Source organism: Triplophysa rosa, linkage group LG11 (genome assembly GCF_024868665.1).
Source record: "Triplophysa rosa linkage group LG11, Trosa_1v2, whole genome shotgun sequence".
In the NCBI taxonomy this organism is placed as follows: domain Eukaryota; kingdom Metazoa; phylum Chordata; class Actinopteri; order Cypriniformes; family Nemacheilidae; genus Triplophysa; species Triplophysa rosa.
In genome coordinates this window covers 1,234,143-1,255,856 of record NC_079900.1, presented here as the reverse complement: position 1 = coordinate 1,255,856, position 21,714 = coordinate 1,234,143, and the positions used below count along the sequence as shown (strand labels likewise).

Genomic DNA, 21,714 nt, shown 5'->3' with positions numbered 1-21,714 from the left:
GTACAAGAATGTAAATATAAACAGAAATACCACGACGCACACATGCATTGGAGGTTATATATTGAAGGTGAATAACGGGGAGACAAACATACAACGTGGGGGTATACGGATATGCACTTTAAACCAGTCTTTTGTTGCTAAATAGAGAGAAAGAAAGAGAGATTCTTTTGGAATAAACCGAGGCTCTCAGCTTGTGGGCGACATGATTTTTGTCACTTTGGTGAACAGCCCTGTCCTCCCCCCGAACCTCCTTTGAAGTCCAGGGGAGGGTGTTTAGACAGGCCCATTTGCCCAGACTCGTCGGTGCCTGCTCGAAGTCCTGCTGAGAGGTTGCTGTGTTTTATGATCAACTTTGATCCTGCCATACCCTACAGTTTATTAGTATAAACTTTAAGAAAAAAAAGATCTTTGTCATGCCAGGTTAACTCATGTGCAATCAGTCTCAGTCTGTTCATTCAAGTCACAAATACATACAATTTTTCCACACTAAAATTTAAGTTTGAATACTGTTGAAGTAAATCTAAAACTTTGCAAAATTCATATAAATACTTTTTTGTCAATGTTTTGGGTATGTTGTGTCAAGACAAAACAAACAAGCAAAAACATGACTTCAACTTGAATAAACAATCTATTTGTTTTCAGACTACTGTATTGTAAAGTAGGTTGGAGTGACACCTATCCTCAACCTTATTTATAAGCTAAAAATGTGTTTTGTTTTGTTTAAAATGATTTAAAACTATTCCTTGCAATATTTAACATTCATAAATGAAAAAAAAACCACATTGTTTTATATGTTGTTGTATTCTTTAATCATTGTATAATATTTTATAGGTATGTTATGTAACTCTTGTTTTTTGAAGCACTATAGTTCTCAACAGACAGTTCCCCATCCGCGGAATGAAAACGTGACTACATGGAGGAACGCTATCGCGACCAGATTCCCGTCCACAACGTGAATGGACAGGTCACTCCGGTTTTACAGTTTTTCACAAAAAAAAACATTTCTTGATCACCCACTTTCTCAAAAGCTTGCACAACAACCATATCTTCAAACTACAGCCACGAAACCTGGAATTCTTCTGGCAAAATCAAACAATTGCCTCAAAACTTACAACTGTGCTCAAAATCAAGCATGCACACAGGCAGAATATCTATAAACACGACACGGCATTAATTAAACACCACATCAAAAAACAGAAAACACAGCCTGCTGAGCATGTAGGCTACTTAAAGAACAATAATCTTTTATTTTATATGGAAACACACGTTGCAAATGCTGTTAAAAATCTGCAGTAATCAGAATCTAGTTTAGATATATTGCATTGTGTAAGTTCTGGATGTTTTGTATGTCTGTATTTGCAGCACTTGCATACTTCAAAAATGCCCTGCAAAATCCAAAATATCAAAGAAAAGCATTTTACTGTCCTCGACAATGTTGTACAACAGCAAAATCAAGTCAGTGAGAAATGAATTTTATCTCAGCATCAATCTTCTTCATGCTGGTTCAGCCACATCATCCACATTACTGACAATGCTGTCCCATTCCAGTCACCCCGCTGACAACATTCCACACCACCACAGCACAGACCAGTTTTGCTCCCTGTAGAGTCTTCCTCATACTCTTCCTCCTTACTGCCTTTTCCTTGTACTCTTCATATTTCATATTTCACTCTTCCATGTCCTCTGCCTCTCTGATTGTTTCCATTCATAGTTGGTATACAGTAAAACACACCTGTACCCCATGTTCACTCATTTTTAACTGTATTGTAGATGTGTTCTATATTTGCCGCCTGTGTTTACTGTTATACAATAAACTTGTATTATAGTGTGAAATATGCATTAGTGAGGAAGAAATGTGTTTAGAGTTTTGCAAAAAAAGTACATGCTATATGCAAAAAGAGTCTAGTGCCTAAAAAGAAAAACTGTAAACTGGATGCCTGAGCAGCTCGTAGGAAGAGCGTTTCCCGCACGCGCCCATTCTCTTTATAGTAGAATGTAGGAATGTATGTCACGAATGGTGGGTGGTGAGAGACACGGAGACAGAGGACCCAGGTGCAGACAGCGGGTAAGGGGTTAACACAAACTTTAATAAATAAAAAGCAACAAAACAAAGACCCACGTGGGGGTAAAGTAACAAACATGGAAACAGGAACAAGACTAACTAAACTAACAGGACTAGACTAAAACACTTCACAACTACAAAATAAACTAAACTAACTCAAAGACAGGAACTCACCACATTACACAAACAGGACACAGTACAATGAACCAGCACGAGACAGAGGACACAAGGGCATTATAAAGGGGATAAATCAAGAGGGGACAGGTGCAGGACATGAACTAATTAACAAACAATAACGAGGAGACGAAAGGGCGGGAACAGAGACGCCACACCGGAGAGTGGAAGACCAACAGGGACAAAACGTCACTCTCCACATAAAACAAGAGGTTCTATCATGGTTCTGCCACTAGGTCAAGAGAAGCAAGACAAGGTGGGGCAGAACCATGACAATGTATCTGTGGGATTTATGTTACGACTAAAAGAATCCAAAATAAATTAGCTTTGTTTTAGACTATTTTAGCATCTTTAAAGTAGCCACCCTTTGACTAGAATCGTACACTTCGCATTTTATCATCCAGATTTTGAGGTCTCAACCGCTTTTTATAGGCTACTGAAAGAAATTTCCATCTACGCTGGACTCTTATTGACTGCTTTTTGCTTATTATTTGGTCCAAATAATCCATTTCAAAAATATTTTTTTATTAAAATGAGGTTTTCTAATAAAATAAATGAATATGTTAGATTTTTAAGACCACGAGAAACAGACATCCTAAAACAAGGAAAAGAACAAATTGTTTCAAAAAGACCAAAACCGGTTTTTCAAAGTAAACCGAGCGAAAATACTTTCACTTCCTTGCCTTTATATAGTGACATTTGACAGAGAACTTTCATTTGCAGCTCAAAGACAAAGACATTTACTGAACTTTGATTATGACATCTGTTTTTTTACCTTATTATTTTCCATCCAGCACATCATAAAAAAGCCATAAAGGAAAAAGAACAGAAGTTGGGCATAAGGCAACATGGGTAAGAAAACAACCACATTAGTTAGCAGAATCAAGCAGCGCTGTTTACAGCTATACATGCATTATTTCATTTATAATGCATAGACTCTTTATGCATTATATATAAATAACCTTTATTGCTTTCATTCTTTGATATAGAAACAGATAATGTGTTTTCTTTTTCTAGATGAAGAGATTTAAATTTCTAGCCTTATGTCAGTTTTTGACGTGCAAAGTATTCCTTTATTTTAATGATAAACTTTTAGGGGCTCAAAAATGTCTATGAAATCGTAAAGATTTCTGAAACCATTTATATATTTACAAATGGCAAGAATTAAATGTACCTTTAACTGATTCTTTAGGTGAACAGCCTAAAAGCAATGGAGTACTTTGCTCATCAAAAACTGATGCTAAAGGGTACCTTTTGCGTTGAAAAGTGACGCGGAAGGGCGCTGACCAAGCTTCAATATGTTATGAGTTGGCAATGACAATGGGTTGTTTATTTACCTGTGACTGGTGAATGTAGCCTCTGGTTCCTCAGAGCCCTATGATTACTTGACACAGAATACAATTTAAAGCCTCTAAAAACTGTCACGCTCGAGCGTGGAGAGAAGAACCCAGATGCAGGCAGGCAATGGCAATGAAGGGGTTAACGGAATATATTTATTAAACAATAGACAAAACAGAAACAAAACACCCACGAGGGGGTAAAAAACAAGACAGGAAAAATAAACTAGACTGGACTAAACTAACATAATACTTGACTAAACATAACTTGACAAACTAAACTAAACACTTACTAAGACTGGACTGGACTGGGATCTTTACACAGCAACACAGGATCACAGGAACACTGACTGGCACGATACACATACACGACGTAGTACAATCCACGAGCACAAGACAAAGAAACAAGAGGGTATTTAAAGGGAAGACAAACGAGGGATAACGACATGGGGCAGGTGTGGGTAATAAAACACTCAGGGAAAGTTAACGAGGAAACGAGATGGCAGGAACAGAGACGAGACACTGGAGAGAACGTATATTATTGTCAAAAGGACAATAATATGTTTCTCTCCACACATCACCAAAGGCTTTGCCATGGCTCTGCTACAGGACCAAGAAAAACATGACTAAATGAAGCAGAGCCATGACAGAAGCCCCCCCTTTAATGAGCACCTCCAGGTGCTCACCAAGGGGTAGACGGACGAGACAAGACCGACTGAGACAGTGACAAAAACCAGACAAACATGTGAACAAGACAAGGGGCAGACAAGACAACAAGACTAAGGGATTGGGGTGACTTAACAAAAATAACAAACAAGGGAGGGGGGGAGGGGCCAAACACGGCCATGGGAGGCAGTCCATGGGGGAGGGGAGAAGGGGAACAGTCCCAGTCCCCGGTTGCCTCGAGGGCGCGGAGTCCTGGGGGACTTAGGGGGAGCCTGGGGGAACAGTCTTTGGCCCTGGGGTTTCCCAGGGACCGGCTTGGCTGCCGGACTGGAGGCCGGCTGGAACTGGCTGACGCCGGCTGGAAGGCCGGCTGGCAGGGCTTGACGCCGGCTGGAAGGCCGGCTGGACGGCTGGAGCCGGCTGGACCGGACTGGACGCCGGCTGGACCACGGACTGGAGCCGGCTGGACACCGACTGGACGCCGGCTGGACACCGGACTGGAGCCGGCTGGACCACCGGACTGGACGCCGGCTGGATCACCGGACTGGACGCCGGCTGGACCACCGGACTGGAGCCGGCTGGATCACCGGACTGGACGCCGGCTGGATCACCGGACTGGACGCCGGCTGGATCACCGGACTGGACGCCGGCTGGATCACCGGCCTGGACACATGACTGGACACAAGACTAGACACAGGACCGGACACAAGACTAGACACAACACTGGACACCGGACTGGACGCCGGCTGCACCGGACTGGACACTGGACAGGACATCGGCAGCACCGGACTGGACACAAGACTGGACACCGGGCTGGACACAAGACTGGACACCGGACTGGACGCCGGCAGCACTGGACTGGACGCCGGCAGCACCGGACTGGACACAAGACTGGACGCCGGCTGCACCGGCTGGGTTGGAGTCCGCGCCCCCCTCCGCTGCCTCTTCTTCTTCAACCGAACCGCAGGGCCTGTGGTCGGCTGCGAGGCAGCTTTGGAGGGCGTGGCTAGCTCCGCACCGGAGGAGTCTATAGACACTTCCCCGGACGCCCTCCTTCCTCGCTTGCCATGGAGGGTGACTGGTGGAGACGAGACTGCAGGGGCTGAAGCGGAAGGTGTGGTGTTCCCCAGGGTGGCGACCGCCACTACACAATCCTCCACAATAGGAGGTAGGCGGGAGCTTGAGGAGCCTGGGTGGTTGCTGGAGGAGAGGCCATTAACCATGTCTTTGAATGACCCCCTGACCATTCTCTCTCGGTCCTCCAGAGATGGAGGGTTGACCAGGCCCGCAAGGAAGAAGGCGTTCATAACAGCCTCGGGGAGAAAGCCTCTCCTCCTTGCCGATGCCTGGGCATATTCGGCGAGGGCCCGGTCGCCCTGCGGAGGAAACGGGCCGTCGCCCCTCTGGATCCTGGCAGTGGTTGACTGCCACCAGTTGGCCAACTCCCGCCTGGTAGAGGCCAAGGTGCTGCCTGCTGGGTTCATAGTGGCTTGTGGATTCTGTCACGCTCGAGCGTGGAGAGAAGAACCCAGATGCAGGCAGGCAATGGCAATGAAGGGGTTAACGGGATATATTTATTAAACAATAGACAAAACAGAAACAAAACACCCACGAGGGGGTAAAAAACAAGACAGGAAAAATAAACTAGACCGGACTAAACTAACATAATACTTGACTAAACATAACTTGACAAACTAAACTAAACACTTACTAAGACTGGACTGGACTGGGATCTTTACACAGCAACACAGGATCACAGGAACACTGACTGGCACGATACACATACACGACGTAGTACAATCCACGAGCACAAGACAAAGAAACAAGAGGGTATTTAAAGGGAAGACAAACGAGGGATAACGACATGGGGCAGGTGTGGGTAATAAAACACTCAGGGAAAGTTAACGAGGAAACGAGATGGCAGGAACAGAGACGAGACACTGGAGAGAACGTATATTATTGTCAAAAGGACAATAATATGTTTCTCTCCACACAACCGAAGGCTTTGTCATGACTCTGCTACAGGACCAAGAAAAACATGACTAAATGAAGCAGAGCCATGACAAAAAACAATAATAACTGTATTATAATAACTCTAATAACTGTTAACTGTTCATTTATGTGTACAAATCATTTATGTGTTTCCTCTCAGAGAACAAACCCACAAACAGTAAAGAAAGAATGCCGTTCACCACAGCAGAAACCCAAGAAAAACACAGAGTAAGTTTCAAGTACATTACAAGTATTAGCTGTGTTAATTACACCAATAACTATTTCATAATTTACCTTACTGTTTGCATAGTAAAACTGCTTTACAAAATACTAAGTAGTGCTGAAAGGCATAGTTCACCCAAAAAGGAAAATTATTTCATCGTTTATTCACCCTCATGTCATGTCAAACCTGTATGATTTTCATTCTTCTGCAGAATACAAAAGATATTTTGAAAAATGTTTGTAACTGAACAATTGCGATACCTATTCACTTGCACTGGTTTTGTCCAATAGAAGTGAATGGGTACAGCCGTTGTCTGGTTACCGGTTGTATTCAAAATTTTTTTCATGTTCTGCAAAAGAAAGAAAGTAAAATGTTTGAAATGACGAGGGTGAGAAAAGTGATGACAAAATTTTCATTTTTGGGTTAACTATGTCTTGAAGTAAAAAGGCCCGAGAAACTGATTTTCAAAAACTTAGAAAATCAAAAACTTTAATCTAAGGGTTGTGGCAAAACTTTCCACAAGCTGGAACCATTCTGTTTCCATTTTATTATTGGGGTCTGCAAAACATTTGTTTAAAAAATAAAACATTATTTTTTTCTCATAAAGTTATCTTCGTTTTTGGAACCGAAAGTTGAGGTTATCTGCCATACTACCCTTAAACTTACCCGGTATGTCACATAACCAGCTTTCTGGAATACCCCCCAGGTGGTTAGAATGCATTCCCAGTTTTGGTTGCTCTAGTACCAGTTATAAACAAACCCTGCAGTAACTGATGAGAGACGAATGACTTGAGCTCCACTGCCTCACCCCAAACCCTAAAATCACAGCCGCAAAGGCTAATTTTGCTAAAAACGCAAGTTTCTTGAGGTGGCAAAGCAATAAATAAAAGGCTACCCTAATCTCGCCCCTAAACCTAACGCCACATGGGAAAATTCAAATCATAACAAAATATACGAATGAGATGGTAGTAGGAAATAGGAATTCACGCGAATGAGCCACCTTGTAAAATACGTATGAATTCCCATCTGATGGGGTATTTATACGCAATGATATTGTGTATTAAATTATGTTAGACTGAAAGTCATTTACATTTACATTTATGCATTTGGCAGAGGCTTTTATCCAAAGCGACTTACATTGTATTATACTATACTATACATTTTTGTTTCAGTCGGCGTAGCATCAGGGGCATGTTCAAGCTCAAACCGGTGCGCAACATTTTGCTACGGTTTCCGGGTTGAACGACACGTTTCCTGGAAACGGTTTGCAACGGTGTGCAACAGGGTTTGAGATACGTTTTCTCTTGTTTGGTGGGCGTGTCAAGAATGTCGGCCCAATCAGCAGCAACATGTATATAACCCACGCGGTGTTAAAGAGACAGCTCGCACAATGGGTCCAAGTAAAGTCGTTCAAATGTGTCCACTGCAGCTCGGTATACGCAACAATTGAAGATATTAGAAGACATGTATTTTGCAGTATTCAACATGTATTTATACTAGTGCTGTCAATCGATTAAAAAAATTAATCGGATTAATCACACATTTTTCTGTGATTAATCACGATTAATCGCACATAACAATAATATTTTAAAATATACTTTTACATTTTAATAATTTCACATTTAATCTTCAAATTGATGTAGAAACAACATATTTCTTTAACAGCATCATTTTATGAATGAAAGCAAACATTCTGATATTAGTACTGTAACTGATGTCTTTATTAAACTGATTATTTTAACATTAATTATAGCCATTCAACAATATAATTGAGAGCTATCATAGGAAATATGCAGACATTTAAGGAAGTTCTTAAACACTTTACAGTCTTTAATGCTAAATTATAAATGAAATGCAGAAAAATCACATTGATTTCTTCTTTTATTTTGTTCTTTGATTAACATTAGTGACAGGAGTCACAGCAGCACGTTTAATAAGAACTTGGCCCCTTTAAGAGCTGTCTCAGTACGCAGATCTGACCGTCACCGCACTCCCATTTTCACAACTCTTTGCATTCATTTAAGATTTTATTTTACACTTTGAAGTCTTGCTTAAGAAAACGCTAGACAAAACGGGCTTTCTGACATAATCTTGTGTGGTTTTATCTATTCAAGCACGAAAGAGAACTGAACACGGATGCGCTGTCTGACAGAGATTCACCGACGCAGCCTTCAGCCCATGACTGTTTACACCAGATTGGACCTCTCGTTGCGTTTTGCCGCGTCCCACAGTTTAGAAGCCGTCTATCTTCATTGAACGCGTCAAAGCAACTGTTTCAAATCGCGCTTAAGAGGTTTAAAAGCCTGTACACGAATAGTGTGATTACATAATGTAACGCTAGACAAAGGATGTCAAAACAAACTGACGCTGCGTTAAATAGTTTTCTCGCGTTAATTCGAAAAAATTAATCGCATGCGATAACGTTGACAGCCCTAATTTATACCAATTTCATCAGGCGCGGAAAATTCTTCAAAAAGAACACAAAGAATGGCCATCTCAGCCGCCATAGTTCAACTCTTGCTTCATCACAACAGGGTGTTCAACCACACATCGTTTCCGTTTAAAAACGTTTTGCTATGTTTTGTCGGGGCTGAATGCAGCACAGATAACATGGGCGAGAATGTTGGCGGAGGTGTGTCGAAAAGTGCGTGGGATAGACCCATTTTTATCTGAAAGTTGGGCATTCCCGCACATGGTGCCACGCTTATTTAGCGCAAATGCGTGACTTAAGTCTTAAAAAACAAGTACTTATGTACATTTCTAAAATTTTCATTTTGTATTGCTGGTCTATTTGGTGCCACTAAAGTCTTGGTGCCCCTGTGCACTCGCCCAATTGCCCATATGGTTAATCCACTGCTGGGTGGATCTATTTTGCGTCGTTGAGTGTGTCCAGTCACTTTCAACCAATAAGATGCCATGTAAGAGGTCGCATTTTCATTGGCCCGCCGCGGAAGCCTATACCTGATTGGTTGACCACTTTTGACAGTTTATAATCCCAGATAACACACGTGGAGCTCTCGAGAGCAAGAGTACCAAAGGATGCGTGAATGCACGGCAGGCATTCTGAGTGCGCACACACTCACAGAGCGACAGCAGAGAACATTCATAAGAGAGCAGCGTATAACTGGGAGCGCTCGTCCAGTTTTGTGCATGAGCAAAGGAAATCGGCGTGAGAGCGAAGAGATTCGCGCACTCATGAACCCCCTCTGCACGTGCCTGGTACTTATTCACTTCTTGAATCGATGTTTTCTGTTTGGGGGAGAAAATTTTCTCGGGCGTCGAGGGTTCTGGTCTTTTTATATTATTTATAATTATATTTATTTATAGTGCCTTCAAAACACTGGCAAAACAGGCTTAGGCCATGTTCAGACATGACTTCTTTTTTGACAAGAAAAAGTTGACAAAGGCGCTTTTGTAGTAAAAAAATATAAATATCAGCAGAACGCCATGACTTCGGATGCACGAAGGCAGCGAAACAGAAGTCTATTTGAATTAGAAACAGAGTACGTCTTGCAAAAACTAATCACATATTTAAAAACTACAATACTTATTTCTCGCTAGAAATGCAATCAGAAGTTGCTGAAAGTGAAAATTAAACTTACATTTATACAAAACTATCCTCCAACGGGCGTTTCGGCAGCCATTTTATTTTTTCGAGCTTGAGCCTTCTCGACCAATCACGTTCCTCGCATGTTGTTATGGAAACAACAGGTCTCTATCGTTGGTTTGCTGTGAAAAGGGAGCTTGACGTGGGGCGTTTTTTTTTCAGAAAAATTGAACTTTTTTTCAACCTCAAAAAAACGGCGCTGGCGTTTAAAAAAGCGCTAAGGACGTTTTTGAAAACAAGGTTTATTACATAGGATTATAATGTAAAACAGACGCTAGCAGCTTCGAAAAAGAAGTCAAGTCTGAACATGGCCTTATTCTGATTTTCTCATCCTCCGAATTATACTTATCAACGCTGTTTTTATTATCATTATCATTTCAAAAAATGCAGAAGAGGGTTTAGAACAGAATTATATTTTTATTATGACAAAACTGCAGTTGTAGAAAAAATAAAGACAGCAACATCCCCAGCAGCCCCCTCAACATCAGCTAAGATATTTGGAAGAATGTCAGTAACTAGACAGATCTCACCCCCCATTGACTCCCATAGTATTTATTTTCCCTACCATGGCAGTAAATGGGGGGTAAGATCTGTTTGGTTACTGACATTCTTCCAAATATCTTTTGTTGTGTTCAACAGAACAAAAACATTTACACAGGTTTGGAATAATCTGAGGGTGAGTAAATGATGACAGAATTTTCATTTTTGGGTGAACTATCGCTTTGATGTTTGGACAACTTTATTCACTTAAGTTTCTAATCCCAGGCATGTTAATAGGTGCAACTAAAATATTTTAAAACTTTTAAACATTAGAATGGTCTTTTCTGTTCGGTTTCTTTTTCGAAACAGCATCATGGCATTTGCTGCTTTATCAATTACAGAAGCATCCGTATTGATACACGTATCGGCAAGGAATGCGTCGCTATATACAGTATTGCTGTATTGATGTTTTGAGCACAACCATATTTAAAGCCTTGTTCCATGTGCCCCTTTTATACTTTGAGCACCTGCCCCTTTAAAGGTCTCTGCACGGCCCTGATGACGAGACTACCCATGCTGCGCCGCCATAAAAATAGATTTGGAAAGTGATGGAAACCACCTTTCATCTGGTATCAAAACCTGTAATTTGTCAAATTAAATTTTCAGATTGTATTCCATTGGTTCAGCACAAACAGTCAGGGCTAGTAAAACAGTCAGGGCAAAAAACTTGATAAACCCTGAAACCGCCAGAATCTATAAAAAATTGTTTTCGCTCAAACCTCCCAGCTCTACTACATAGCTTTGTCAAAAAAAGAAATAGAATAACCACAGGAGTACAAGTCATTTCTGTTAGAGACCTTATCTTTCTTTAACATGGGGTTTTTCATTTTGAAACTTGAGCATTTACATGTAAAGGAACAAGAGGTATCATTAACTACAATAAAATGATAGTTTTGTACTTTAAAACCACAGATTACAATAGGCCTAACACTGTTTCATTTATTTATTTACCAGGGAGAATACAAGGACATTAAAAGAGCAGAAGTCAGACCAGATCAACACCTAAAACAAGAAAAGACTAGAAATGAAAAACTAAAGAATTTATTTGACGGGCTTGATCTTAATCACAGATATCAGAGTCTGAGAGCTTCAGATGTTCTTCAGATATCATCACATTCATCACAGTCTCAAGAGTCTTGTGCTGAAGAAGAGCTGGTGAAGAATTATCTACAGAAACTACTGATGATGAACTACAGAGCAAGACACATTAAAACTAAAGAGACCAATGAACATCAAACACAACAAACAGACAAACAGTCAAATAAACAAAAGGGTAGTTTTTATAAAGCTATGTCTTCATCTAATAAAGGAACAAGTAAACCAGACTCTATTCACCCGATGGATGTTCAGATGGCCGTGTTTCATTGTGCTGATAGTTTCCTAAAGCAGATGATGGTCACTAAACTCTCTCAGTGTCAGTTTGCTCTTCCTCTGCTTGTTCCTGATCCATTCACTCAACACATTGAGTTTCCTCTCTGGACATTAAGACAGATCAACAAGAGCTGGAAGATCAGAAAAACTGACAATAAAAAGAAAAATACTGACAATGAGATCAGAAAAACTGACAATGACATCATCAGTAAAGTCCAGTCAGTGTGCACAGCAGAAACTCCGATGGTGTCGTTCTTCAGGTTTGGTTCTGTGTCTTCATCTAAATCTCAGCTGATGAACAGTCTGATCAATGAGAAACACAACACGTTCTTCCACAGATACTGTCCAGGCAGCAGCAGAACCAGACTACTGATGGATGGAGTGGTGGAGATCGCCTGGTACTGTCCATCTGGAAAAGTCACTGATAAATTTACTGACTGTGTTGCCTTCTGTAATCTTCATGGTGATGCAGGAGACCACGAGACACAGATGAAGATCCTCACTGAAATGTCTTCAGTCAATGTTGTTCTTCTTTCAGAGCTTGATGAGAATGACCAAAACAAGCGAACACTCGAAAATCTCTACAGTTCCCCAAAGCCACTTATTTGCCTTTTTTCTGAGGATGACTCTACTGTCATTGAGACAGATAAAGGAAAATACAAAATTGGTTTGAAAGACAGAAATCATTCAGATGTATCTGAAGAACTCATAAGAGTCATAAATGATTGTCTCTCATCTTCAGCATCAGCTTTTTTGTTCAGACTTGAAGACGTGTCCAAACACTCAGATATCAGAGTAGATGAAGATGATGATGAAGACTGCAGGAGAGGAAGAGAAGCAGCACAAGAGATGATGAGCTCACTGAAGAATAAACCTCTGACAGAAATCAAAGAATCATTTCTGCCCTGTCAGGGGAAACTGTGGCATCTGTGGTGTCAGAAGAACAAAGAACTTCATCGACCTAAAGGGGAGGAGCTAGAACAAGAAATAAGCAGAATACAAATAGAAATGAAGAACATTCGTGAAGATCAGCACAAATCCCACATGAGTGAGTTTACAGAGATCTTCATAGAACAAATGAACTCGCATAATGCAAATAAAATGTTTTTCCTCAAATGGTTAAAAATCCTTCTGGATGAATTCACCTCAGTGGATCTTTCCAACCTACATCACAAGTATAATGAGAAGTGGTCAAAAGTCTTGGAACTAAAAGAAAGTCATGATAAATCTGTACAACTCAAAACTGAACAAACCGAACAACTCAAAGATGCACAAACAGAACTTGAGAGAACATCTGAAGAACTTCAATCAGCAACCTTTGGCCTGGAGCACATCATGAGAGAGATCGGTCAGATCTATGAATCATGTTCATCTGTGAAGAAGAACAAAACAGATCTTCAGTTTGACTTCTCTTCTCTCCCGAGTTTTGCAGCAGAGATGATGATCTCTGGATTTCCACTGGAGCTGATGGATGGAGATGCTGCTCATGTTCCTCTGATCTGGATCTCTGCAGTTCTAGATAAACTCAACCAGAAACTGGGAGATCAGAGAGTGTTTGTTCTGTCATTTTTAGGGATTCAGAGCTCTGGGAAATCCACCATGTTGAATGCCATGTTTGGACTTGAGTTTGCAGTCAGTGCCGGCCGCTGCACCAGAGGAGCGTTCATGCAGCTGATCAGAGTGTCTGAGGACATGAAACATCAGATGAAGTTTGATTATATTCTGGTTGTTGATACTGAAGGTCTTCGGGCTCTACAACTGTCTGGAAAATCCACAAGACATCATGACAATGAACTGGCCACATTTGTTGTTGGTCTTGGACATCTGACATTGATCAACATCTTTGGAGAAAACCCGTCTGAGATGCAGGAAATTCTTCAGATTGTTGTTCAGGCCTTTCTGAGGATGAAGAAGGTCAAACTGAACCCCAGTTGTATGTTTGTACATCAGAATGTTTCAGACGTCACAGCTGGAGAGAAAAACATGGATGGAAAGAGACGACTACTGGACACACTGGATGAGATGACAAAACTTGCAGCTAAAGATGAAGTCTGTGATGCAGATCGTTTCAGTGATGTCATTGCATTTGATGTACAGAACGATGTGAAGTATTTTGCTCAGCTGTGGGAGGGAAGTCCACCCATGGCACCACCAAACCCAAACTACTGTGAGAATATTCAAGAACTAAAGAAAACTATTATGTCACAAGCCTCAAAATCAGCTGGTATGATGCTGATACACTTAAAAGAGCGTATAAAAGATCTCTGGGAGGCTTTACTGAATGAACGATTTGTGTTCAGCTTCAGAAATGCTGTGGAGATTTCAGCATACAGGAGACTGGAGACAGAATACAGCAAGTGGACGTGGACTCTTCTCAGTGCCATGCTGGAAATAGAGAACAAACTACACAATCAAATAGAAAATGAAGCAATTCATGAGGTTAATCAAAGAGATCTTAAGAGAAAACTGAAGCCAAAAAGTGATGAAGTGAATGAATCAATGTCAGAATTCTTTGAGAAAGACACAGATGCAGATATACTGATTCAGTGGAAAGTGTCATTTGAAATTAAAATAAAAGACATTTATGAAAACATTATTAGAGAAACACGAATTAATCTAAGTGAGATTCTTCGGCAACGAGACCTGAAGAAACAGATTGATGCTCAGAAAACACATCATGAAAACACTCTCTTAGAAAAGAGCAAAGGACTTGCATTAAAACACAAAGACAAAACAAATGATGAAAAAACTCTGAAGAGAGAGTTTGATGTGTTTTGGGAAGAGTGTGTGAAGAAGATTACAACTGATTCTGCTCCAATCAAAGACATCGACATACTGAGAGATGTGAAAGAACTCCTCAGTGACATCCATGAAAGTGTCCATGTAGACACCTGGAAGGACATCAGTGATATTTTCACTGTGGCGAGATATTCAGGTTATGTACAGTTCAAGAGATCCAGTGGAGTTACAGGACCTATTAAAAAGGCCTACAACGCAGCTATAGAGAAGCTTGGTTCTGTTCTATCTGAGGAGGACGAAACCCAAATAAAAATCTTGATCACAGACGTTGTTCAGCAGACAGACAAGATGATCACGTCATATAATATTTCAAGGATGGGCTACAACAAAAACTGCATTCAACAACTCACAGATTACATCAAAGCAAGAATAACAAAATATCAGGAAGGAGCAGTGAAATATGTGTTCAAGAATGAATTCTTCATAGATTTGGTATTTTCTATATTTAAGAGAGCAAACAAGACATTCACTGATCAACACAGAATCTTCAAAAAAGCCAATGATCCCGATCTCTATTTGAAGAAGAAGAAAGACGAGTACTACAGTATTTTCCAGAAATACTGTCAAGGAGCAACATCAGCTGCTATTTTTGGTGAGATCATCTGTCAGAAACTGAAAGAACCCATTGAACAGAGTGTCTACAGACAGACCGCCAGAGATTTAGCAGATGAGATGAGATCAAACTGTCCATCAATGAATGGAAACAGATCAAATCTGGAGAAACACATCCTGAAGAGACTGGCAGAAGAGGAGAACTTTACAAAATACATCAAGTACATTCATTATCCCTTAGATTACTTCAAGAGTTTCATCAGAGATGAAGTGAGTCAGTACATTAGAGATTATTTTATTGTCAGTGTTTAGCTCAAGATGATTCAGAACATTGAACTCCTGCAGAAGAAGATCATGACAGCAGCATATGAATCTACTCAACATGTTCAAGAGAACAGAGGAAATGTTGATTTGTGGTTGAAGTTTTTCACACAGAAGCTCTCAGGTGTTCTGATGTTCTCTGTGAAGGACTTCAGTGGAGTCAACCATGATGACGTTGATGATTTCAAACTTCTAGAAGACGTGATAAGAAAAGAACTTCCTCCTGTAATGTCTGACATCAGCAGAGAGTTCAGCACAGATTCATTTGATAAAAAACTAGATGTGAACAGCAGATCAGATGAGATTCTGATTAATCACTTGTGTAATAGCTTGTGCTGTTGGGTTCAGTGTCCGTTCTGTGCAGCCATCTGCACCAACACAGTACCAACCCATACTGGAGATCACAGTGTTCCTTTCCATCGTGTAACTGGCCTGACGGGCTTCTCTTACAGAGGAACAACAAACTTAAGTATCAGTATCTGTACATCAGCAGTAGCAAGCGATCGCTGTTTTTATCCAAATGCCTCAGATAACACAGTCCCCTGGAGAGACTACAGAACAGCAGGAGACGTTTATAAAAAATGGAGCATCACCCCTGATCTCACTGATCTGCCCTACTGGAAATGGTTTGTGTGCAGATTCCAGAAAGACCTGGAAAGACATTATAATCGAACATTCCAAGGCACTGGTAAGATTCCAGATGGATGGAGAAAAATCACAAAACAGGAAGCCATTGAGAGTTTGGACAAATACATCTAACGAAATGAGGTCAGGTTTTTAATTCACAAAACACAGTCTGAAAAGACTAAATGCACACATTTAACAAATAATCGTTTAAAATAGTTCATCGGACGTAACATCTGCATGCGCATTTGAAGTGTGCACACTACAAGTCTGCAGATCTACAACTGTTGCACATTGTGTGACGGGCTTTAGGACACAACATCATTTATGCTCATGTACTGGAATGTTTCCAAATTCAGTTTTCCAAGCCACTTACAATGAAAGTACACCGAACCTGAATAAATGAATACTGAAATACTCTTTATAAAACGGTCAGTTCTGGTCCTTGATTCTGATTGGCTGAGCGGAGTTCTAAGCCGTTATAAAATACCCCAATATATAACGGCTGACCGCACCACATAGCCTAAATATGATTGTATTTACTTTATTTTATGAAACCTTGCTAAGCATATGGAATATCCGTTTTATAAAAGCAATAAGCCCCGCGAAGCAGTGGGTTACAGTGCATTTTATAACAGTTATGGGGTTTTAGGCACTCCGCTTCGCGCCACAACGCCCTTAGCTGTTATAAAATGCACTGTAACCCACTGCTTCTTGGGGCTTATTGCTTTATTATACTCTTTATAATATAGTATAGCCACAAGGTTGAAGTACTGTGCTTGTGTGACAGAATTAATTGTACTGTTATAAATACTAACTTTACAAACTTAAAGGGGTAGTTCATCCAAAAATGAAAATTCTGTCATCATTTACTCACCCTCAAGTCGTTTCAAACCTGAAAAATGTCTTTGTTCTGTTGAACACAAAAAAAAGATATTTGGAGGAATGTTAGCAATTTTCAGTTCTGGGACAACATTGACTACCATAGTAGAGCAAAAATGTTGTATATTATTTCTGTTCTGTTCAAGACAAAATTAAATATTTGAAAGAATTTATGAAACCAAACAGTTCTGCGGCACCTTAGAATACTATTTAAATTTTTCTCTATTGTAGTCAAGAGTATTGTATGTCCCAGAACTTAAAATTGTAACATTCTTCCAAATATCTTAATCTGTTTTCATCAGAACAATAACATTTATACAGATTTGGAGCAACTTTGGGGCGAGTAAATTATTTTTACCTGAATTTTCATTTTTGGGTGAACTAACATTTTAACATTTTGTTTTCGTGATGAAGACTGTAAACTTCTGCATAAAGTCTGATGGATTTTGCTAAAGGCTTCATGTAAAAACACATGTTGCTAAAAAAAAACATGGTATGATCAGCATATATCTTTTCTAAACAAAACATTTAACTTTTTCTTGATGTTATACCAATTAGACAATGTTTAGATCTTTTAAGCAGGTGCAGTAAAATTCTCAAGGTGATAGTATGCCCTTTTTACTTATGATATGCATACAGTATGGGAAATAGACTATCAATCTTTTTCTTTATTCTTTCTCTCACTTGCTTCATTTGTGCTTCATTTGATAAATGCATTAAAACTATTACTTCTTTCATCATAACAACTGTTTCTTGGTCATTTTTTTTCTGCATCAAATAACTTTTACTCTGATACACAGTTGGTCATCTGTCTCACACAAAATACAACCTCAATACTCACGGTACACTATCTGTAAGACTATATTTTAAGTCAAATATTCTGACATCTGATTTTTTTCTGTTTACTTAGAACAAACGTGATTGTTAACATGAAGACTCACCAAGATAGGCATTTTGATCCCAAACAATTAAACGCAACCTAACCAATTAACTGTGACCCTATTATTTTACCATTTTTTGTATATTGTCCATTTTTTGTATATTATTTTACCATTTTTTGTATAACCAGCACATACCTAAACAGCATGTGCTGGTTAGGTGTGTTGAAGCCATAGTTGCCAAGTCCGCTTAAAATCTGCGACTTTGGGCTTGTTTTTTTGTCAAATCGCGTAAAAAAATCATGAGTCACGTGTTGCGTTTTTTTTGGGCTTATTTAAAAATTATTTGTTGCTTGTTAGGAAAATCTGACAAGCAACTTCGTTTCTTTACATTTATGGTCACAGTTTTACTCTTGATTGACACTGTCAGATTACAGCTAATAGCCAATCAGTGCAGTAATATAAATTCTGTAGCGTAATTCGTCAAAACATTGACGAACATCCCCCTCTTCCCATGATTGGAGAAAATTCAACGTGCACTGCAGCCAGGCACGTGACGTTGTAATCCAAGCGATTACAGTTAGATGGACATAAGTAAGACATGTACATTTTAGCAAACAATGCCACGAACAAAGTGGTCCAAGTATGGAAAAAAATACAACAAAGACTGGGAAAAGGATACACAATTTAGAGACTGGATATGTCAAGTGATCGGTGATCAAAGCAAAGCGATGTGCAGGTACTGTAAAACGGAGATTCGTGCTCACCATGGAGACCTCCTACAACATGCAAACACAGACAAACATAAGAGGAATGCCAAACCATTTTCCTCAACACGTCTAACAGATATCGGGTTTACAGTGTCAAAACCTTCTACTACAAATCAAAAGGCTGAGCTTCAGCTAGCAGTGCGTTTACACTTGGCATTAACATGCGATCTCGGTGATCCAAACAAGCAGATCGGATCTTCAGACAATCAGGACACAGCGCGTTTACACTTGTCAACAAGCGGCTTCCACGTCTGGATAATGTGATCGGATCTCTATAGTTTCCCGCCCATTATTTTAATAAGCCTGCAATTTAAAAATAGCCCCGGTGCGGGGAGATTTCACACAGCACGTATAACGGGGAGGATGAGCATGTTACACATTTGATACGCAGCCATGTTGAACTCGAGGCAGCGGTGGGAACTAAACCATGGTTAAAGCGATTAATGATCTTATATGTGAAAGTATAAGCAGAGGACGTTTGTAAAATGACAAACAACAGCTTTTGTACTTGAGCTGTGGCGGGTTTCACTCGCGCGCGCACACGCACACACACACACAGACTCTAAGTGTGTTTTTAATCACATCATTTGATTATTCATGTCACGGACACATAAAATAATCACATAAGTAGGCCGAAGTTCCTATGATCAAAAGCGAGCACTTACATCGTTCTCGTCTATTTGGGTTGGTTCGGCTGAAAGTGACAGCGCGTCGTTTCTTTGGTCTGCGCCCTAAATAGCGTGCTTACTGACATCAGCTACAAGCAACACTATACAATCTTGTTTCTGTGTGTAAATGATATACGGTGTATTCAGAGCTCCGTTTCAAGATGCCCGTCTGCCGCTTAATCTGTTTTACGGGGACGGTACTTTCGAGTCAGATCCGTGGGCGTGGCTTGTTGGTTTTGACTAAATCTTTGGTGTTTCAAGTCTTACGAAACCTTTACCCTAACCCACACCCTAACCCTAACCTTACTCTAACCATCTAAACTACCTTGTTAAAATTGATGAAAAAACACGTTTGGGTGATGACGTCAGACTCGAAACATCAAAGATTTAGTGAGAGCCGTACGAGACACAAGCGGCAGAAGCCCTCGGGGAACCGGAGAGTTGATTACGCCGTATAGCCCAGCCAACATGTATATGTGGGCCCCATATGGTTTATAGTGGGGCTACATAGGTATCAAGTGGGCATGGTCCCAATATGGGCATCTTATATGGGGCCCGCTCGGTTAACCTAAATAGGTCACACATGGGCTAACAAAAATGGGCTCCCTATATAGGTCCCATATGGGTCATTTATGGGAAATAAGTGTATGGGTGCCAAATGAAGTCCACATGTAGGGCCCTCGTGGACAACCCATATTGATCTCACATGGGCAAACACAATCAGTCCCATATAGGCTGCCCACATGGGCCCAAGGTAGGACTTACATGGTTGATCTGTATATGGGTTCTGAATGGGTAAACACATATGGGTTCCTCATGGCCAACCCATATGAGTCACACATGAGCTAACACAATCAGTCCCATATAGGCTGCCCACATAGGCCGCCCACATAGGCCCAAGGTAGGACTCACATGGTTGATCTGTATATGGGTTCTGAATGGGAGAACACATATTGAACCCTCAGGGCCAACCCATATGGATCTCACATGGGCAAACACAATCAGTCCCAAATAGGCTAATCACATGGGCCCAAGTTAGGACACACATAGGTGATGTCTATATGGGTTCTGATTGGGAAAACACATATTGGACCCTAATGGCCAACCCATATGGGTCGCACATGAGCAAACACAATCAGTCCCATATAGGCTGCCCACATAGGCCGCCCACATAGGCCCAAGGTAGGACTCACATGGTTGATCTGTATATGGGTTCTGAATGGGAGAACACATATTGAACCCTCAGGGCCAACCCATATGGATCTCACATGGGCAAACACAATCAGTCCCAAATAGGCTAATCACATGGGCCCAAGTTAGGACACACATAGGTGATGTCTATATGGGTTCTGATTGGGAAAACACATATTGGACCCTAATGGCCAACCCATATGGATCGCACATGAGCAAACACAATCAGTCCCATATAGGCTGCCCACATAGGCCGCCCACATAGGCCCAAGGTAGGACTCACATGGTTGATCTGTATATGGGTTCTGAATGGGAGAACACATATTGAACCCTCAGGGCCAACCCATATGGATCTCACATGGGCAAACACAATCAGTCCCAAATAGGCTAATCACATGGGCCCAAGTTAGGACACACATAAGTGATCTCTAAATGGGTTCTAAGTCAGAAAACACACATTGGGCCCTCATGGACAACCCATATGGGTCTCACATGAGCAAACACAATCAGTCCCATATAGGCTTCAGTTCGCTGATAGATGATGATTTCCTCAGTAAACTGGCAGCAGAAGCCGAGAGGACAGATGAGGTGAGAAACAACCTGTAGGGAACACCTCACAAAACTGTTAGATATTATAAATGTGTTGACCTTTGTGGACTGCACATCACAGTTAATAAACTTAAAACACACGATTTCTTCTGATAAATGTTATGTATCTAATGTAGAATGTGATTTAGTGTGAATTGTTTGTTTTTTAGGGTTCTGATGTATCTGAAGCTGATCAGCTGCTTTACTGGACAGTATGAAGGTAAATATATTCTCAAACTACTTGAGATGACTCCTAGTGAAAATACTGTCTGTAGTGTTGAATATTTGTTATTCTTACATGTGCAACAAAAATTTAAATATTTTAAATACTCATGAGTAAAAACTATTTCAGCTGTCGCTCTATAAACAAAGTCCAATAAATAAAGTCCTAGAATATTACATGTCAAATACTGTATATGTATTTCTATTCCCTGTTACTTGTTTACTACAGAACATGGATGACAAGGAC

The 21,714-nt window shown here is 40.5% G+C and overlaps 1 protein-coding gene across 1 annotated transcript; it reads left to right on the top strand.

The window, feature by feature from the left end:
- Positions 1 to 2,940: 2,940 nt before the first annotated feature.
- On the top strand, positions 2,941 to 21,409 carry LOC130561180 (interferon-induced very large GTPase 1-like). The gene is made up of 3 exons (XM_057345351.1): positions 2,941 to 3,088; positions 6,392 to 6,459; positions 11,556 to 21,409. The coding sequence occupies exons 1-3, from the start codon at positions 3,085 to 3,087 to the stop codon at positions 15,633 to 15,635; spliced, it is 4,152 nt and encodes a 1,383-aa protein (XP_057201334.1). The 5' UTR covers positions 2,941 to 3,084; the 3' UTR covers positions 15,636 to 21,409.
- Positions 21,410 to 21,714: the final 305 nt, after the last annotated feature.